General features: G+C 40.3%; 1 protein-coding gene across 1 annotated transcript in view; it reads right to left on the bottom strand.

Moving 5' to 3' along the window:
• The window catches only part of FOXP2 (forkhead box P2), a 371,543-nt gene that overhangs the window by 37,447 nt on the left and 329,096 nt on the right, over positions 1–5,000 (bottom strand). The window contains exons 11-12 of the mRNA XM_050914983.1: positions 3,820–3,907; positions 1,280–1,363 (exon numbers count right to left, since the gene is read on the bottom strand). Coding sequence (XP_050770940.1) covers positions 1,280–1,363; positions 3,820–3,907 — 172 coding nt within the window. The remainder of the gene's footprint in view (positions 1–1,279; positions 1,364–3,819; positions 3,908–5,000) is intronic.

Raw genomic sequence — 5,000 nt, 5'->3', positions numbered from 1 at the left:
ATGGAAAAAGCACTCAGATTGCTTTATTAATACATACACCACATATACTAAAATTAAAGTTTCCAAATGTCTTTCCCTAGTAGATAATCTAAAATAAAAATTAGAATTTAGTTAGGCTAATGAAAGCAAAAATAATGCATCTAAATTTTCTCTCACAAAGGTAGGGGTTAAGGAAACGCTAACACTTTCTTCATTCATCATCAGGTTATAAAGTGTGCCCTCAAACAAAGATTTTCTTTGAAGTACGTGGAGCTGAAAACACAAGAGACGGAGTATGCTGTCCTTCTACGTAAACATTAACTGGGCATGATATGCAAGTGTGCTCTTTAAAACAGATTATGTTCCTTCTGCCTACATTTCCTGACTTTGATAGACATAGATTTTCATCGATACCCGAGCATTTCATCTTCAAGTGCTGGTATATCCTTTTCATATTGTACGTACAAAAGTTACCATCACAGTTAACATTAATGAACAGTTAACGTATCACATAGCTTCTATGGTAAGTGCAGTGTATCTAAGCATAGTATATTGTAAGTACTACGATGCGTGACCCCCTGACAGTACAAAACTGGACCTGCATCAGGCAATACTTTTGCTTACGTGAAGCCACGTTCAGTTTAATGGAGTCTGGATCTGACTGCAGATCCAGCTGCACAACTGGGGCCTGATGCAGCACTGTGGAGTGGCTGGGAGCAACAGTGACTTTTCAGTGCCCGTACCAACCCCAAAAACATCACAGTGGATGCATGGCATTGCAGTCTTGACAGAAATTGAGCAAAACCCCATGTTTACAATTGTTTAAATTCGCTGCATAAAAGAGCACTTTCATTTGTTTGTTAAGAATAACAAATTGTTTACTTGTGTCTCTTGTAAGTAGTTTAAGAAATTTCCTAAGTACCTAGATTCTTTTTACATTTACTTTTTACTGCCACAGAGTCTACTGAACTTCAAATCTTTCAAAGTGGGTTTCCTTTTAATATCTGTAAATCTATCACAAAAAGATATTCTCTCTGGTTTCAGTCTCAAGGCAATGATTTGGACACTTATAGGTGTACTTTGTTTAGTGTCACCTATGGTGTAGATTGGATAGATTTTGTAAAAGATAGCATTACTTTTAAAGAAACATACAATTTGACAAGCTATTGCATTTTACCTTCATTTTATTGCCATATTTTTCATCACACTCATTGTTTTCCAACTGTCACTAAATTGTTCATTTTCTTAGTCTGCTACATTCGTAGACCTATTTACTGTTTATAAAGCAATATGCACTTACAGGTTTTGGAGATGGCTTGGGCTCCGAGGGTCGCATGTGCAAGTGGGTCATCATTGCTTGAAGACGTTCGCGTTCTTTAGAAAGCTGTTAAGAAAGAGTGAGATCAGAAGCATTTTAGAAATGACTGATACAGCTATTTTACTGCAGTGATACATCTTATCATTGAGCTTGTCTCGGTGTAATGATTCCTGCATATAAAAGTCTATGTCAGTAGAAACTTATCTGAGAGGAAATGCAACTTTGGGCATGGAAAGAAAGGAAAAAAAACCCAAAAACTTTTATAGCCTTTCATATGTTAAAAGGTCAGAGAAAACAAATAACACTTCATCTTTTTGTCAATAAGAGAATTGAGGTCACAGTTGCCTCGACAGTAACAAGTTACTAAGACCATAAATTAGAAGGCCCATAGTGTCTCTTTAAAGTCCTGTGGACACTGTTAGCAATGGACTAGTGCCAACAGCTGTGAAGGGGTGAAGGGTCCTCAAAGCACAGTGCCTGCCAGGATTGTCTACACACTTCATCCTTTCCCACTGAGGTCCAGTTAGTGCCCCCTGCAATCTGCCATCATCAATCTAATTCAATAGAGTGACAGGGCCCAGGCAGTGTGAAACGCTGAACTCTGCCACCAAGTCGGCATCGACACTGCACTGGGTCTCATTACAACTGATGGACCTTACTTCACTAGCAGTCAGACAAAGCAAAAAATGGCATAATTGGTCACACTGCAAGCTAAATCTTCACTTGGACTGTTACGTTACAGCCTAGCCTTCGTAAATGGTAAACAGTTCTTAAGCAGCTCTTAAGCTGCCTTTAGAAAACATCACTTTACTGAAACCTGTACTTTTTCCTAACTGATACAATTTTCTGATCATATGCTATGTAAATATTTGTAGTTTCAGCCTCAAACAAATTGCCAAATTTAAAAAAAAAAAGGAAAGAGGAGGAAGTGTTTCAAATACGTAACTTGTTGATAAAAATAGCAGAACATAAAAGAGGAAAATGTATCTTACAACATGAAAAGAATAATTTTTTTTCAAAAGCTAGGTTGCAAGAATAAATGCTCGAAATTGTATTCCAGTGATATGGCTTTGGATATCTACAACATGATTACAACATTAATTGCAACAAGAATCACTTGGTGTTTAACGCTGCTATTTTCCGGAGAGTTCTGTAATACTTTCTGGCATGAATTCAGCTCAAGAGTTACACCTGTAGACTGAGATTGGACTAAGGAAAACAATTTGTAAGTAATTTTAAGAAGAGGAAACTACCTGTATTACTGCAGATATTTTGGGTATGATGGATATAGTTTGGTCAGTGCATCTTTAATTAAAGAACGTTTGAGGCAGGGGGTAGGAAAAAGGTTTCTTCTTAGGCTTCATATTATGTGTGTGACGCTTTAGAGACATGCTATTTGCCATGATGTAAATTCCTAACAAATTAAGCTAACACTATCCTGTAAATCTTATACAAGAAACTGCAGCTTTGCCTGGGTTTATAAAGCTTTCATTTTAAGCGAAATGACGATAAATGACGTTATTGTACACTCTTCTCACTGCTTTGGGTTTCCAGTATTAAAATACAACAGACCCAAAGAATTTTCCTTGGCTGAAAGAAGAACAAGTATTCTCACATGCATGAGAACAGTGAGACAATATGCTAAAAGGCGAGAAAGCTGAAAGGTGTTTATTCTTCTTTCTCCACACGTGGCAACAAACAGGGAAAAAAATCTCATCCCTTGCTGCGTCCCTTGAGCTCCTCTGAACGGTCCCAAGAGGGGATAGGGCTCCTGAGAAATGCCCTCCTACGACTCCTGTACAGGCAGGAGGGGACGTGTCCACAGGCATGGTGTAAGTGTCCTGCTAGGTCGTTCCGGGCTGCCAAGGTTTGCGCCCAGCCTCAGTAGCCTGGTAAGTGTAGTTTCAATACTGGGAGACCCCAGGGGTACTCGGCACTTCTTGCGTACGCTGGAGGGAGCATTCACACACATGCAGTGACCTCTAATGGTCAGAGCCTGAACAGGGCACCCGAGTCCTGCGGTCCCAGCCGTGGGACTCCCTGGGGACCTCCCTGAGTGGGTCTGACATTACACCTTCTGCTCACAGAAAAATGCCCACCATCAGGCTGGGAGTCATTTCGGGTGGAGATACGCTCTGCTACTCCTTTGTCCTGCAGAACGGCATAGACAAGCATCGGGTCAGAAGGGAAAGAAGGAAGAGGGGTCCTGACCCAGCACTTCAAGAACTGAAGATGGCTTGGATCCAGTCTCTGCTCCAGGGACTGCATTTTTCATTCATGATGAATGGCATTAAGGTCTTAGTTCAAGCAAAATACTGTAGACAATGCTGATGTTAGATAATTATTGCATAATTTATAATGTGAAAAATCTTTAAGTAAAAAAACCCCACTTGTTCATGAATATCAACAAATTTCATGCAAGAAACATATGGCTTTAAGCTAGAGTCACTAAGGCAAGTTTTTTCAATTTAGTTTAGGTTTATAGTAAATAAGTAATAGGATAATACATCCATGTAACAAACCTGTATTTCTAACTGCTGAACCACTTGCATTTGCACCCGACACTGAGCAGTGCTTCTGTCATCCAATGCATGTTCATTGTTAAGGTGCCTAGAGAAGAAAGAGAACACTAGTAAGACAGTGTTAAGATGAGCAAAATTTCTTTATGAGTCCATTTTTCTTTCCTGTGCATATGGCTTCCATTAGTTTCAATGGGAGTTATGCAAAAAGACCTAGTCAGAGCATGCCTTACATACAACAATACAAAATAACAAAACTGATTATTTCATTTAGTTCTACTAACTTTCTCAGTGATGACTGCCAGATACCCAGTTCCTATCTCCCAGGTCATATATGCCATATAAAGGTCAATGTAACTGGTTATCGATATTTGGTAGAGTGACTGAACTGATTTCCACTCCCTGTTGCTGGTGCAGATGAACAGAGAATCGCCTTACAAATGACTCTTCCAAAGACATAATTGCTTTTAGGCTGCTTGAACTACTGTGAATTAATGTAGACTTTGTTAAGATTCCTCTATCTGCTCTTCTTCAATCATTAAGCAAAACCAATAACAGAACATCCGTTCCCCCTTCCCCAAAACAGAGCTGTAGGGGACCATCACTGATTTTCACTGCAGTTTCCAGAAGCAGCCTCTGAAGATGATGGCAGTGATCAGGCTCCCCCGTCCGAGGAAGAGTGTGGAAGGTAAAGGCAGGGGAAGGAACAGCTACACACCTTACATACACAGCAAGCCTCCTGGGGGGGGATTCAGGCTATGCACGCCAGTTTAGCCAAACAAAACCACACTCTGCGACAAGGAAAGAGGACCTCAGTGAGTGGCTGTCCGTAACTAAAGTACTGCCCAGACCCGAGTGGCTGTCCTCTGTACGTTTCAATCGAGTACAACTTTACAAAGCTCATTTAATACTGTTTTTTGAAGGTCAGTGGTTTCAGTTTATTTTCTCTCTCTTCCAGGATGAAGGAAGTCCCTTCTGGAGCTTTAATAGTGGGTTTGTTGCTCCACTGAGAAGAAAACATAAGGATCAGGCTAAAGAAGAAACGGGAGCAAAGGAGTTTTGCCTTTCAATGTGGATTTACTGGCTATTTCCACTGTAGGCACGAGGGGTAAGCTTTGCAGGGACTACAGTCACAGATGGGTCTCACAGTTACAGGAACTAAAGTTATCTATACCACGGAGGAA

Source organism: Gymnogyps californianus, chromosome 1, assembly GCF_018139145.2.
Source record: "Gymnogyps californianus isolate 813 chromosome 1, ASM1813914v2, whole genome shotgun sequence".
NCBI lineage: Eukaryota > Metazoa > Chordata > Aves > Accipitriformes > Cathartidae > Gymnogyps > Gymnogyps californianus.
Note: the sequence above shows the minus strand (reverse complement) of the source record. Positions and strands in the feature narration are given on the sequence as shown.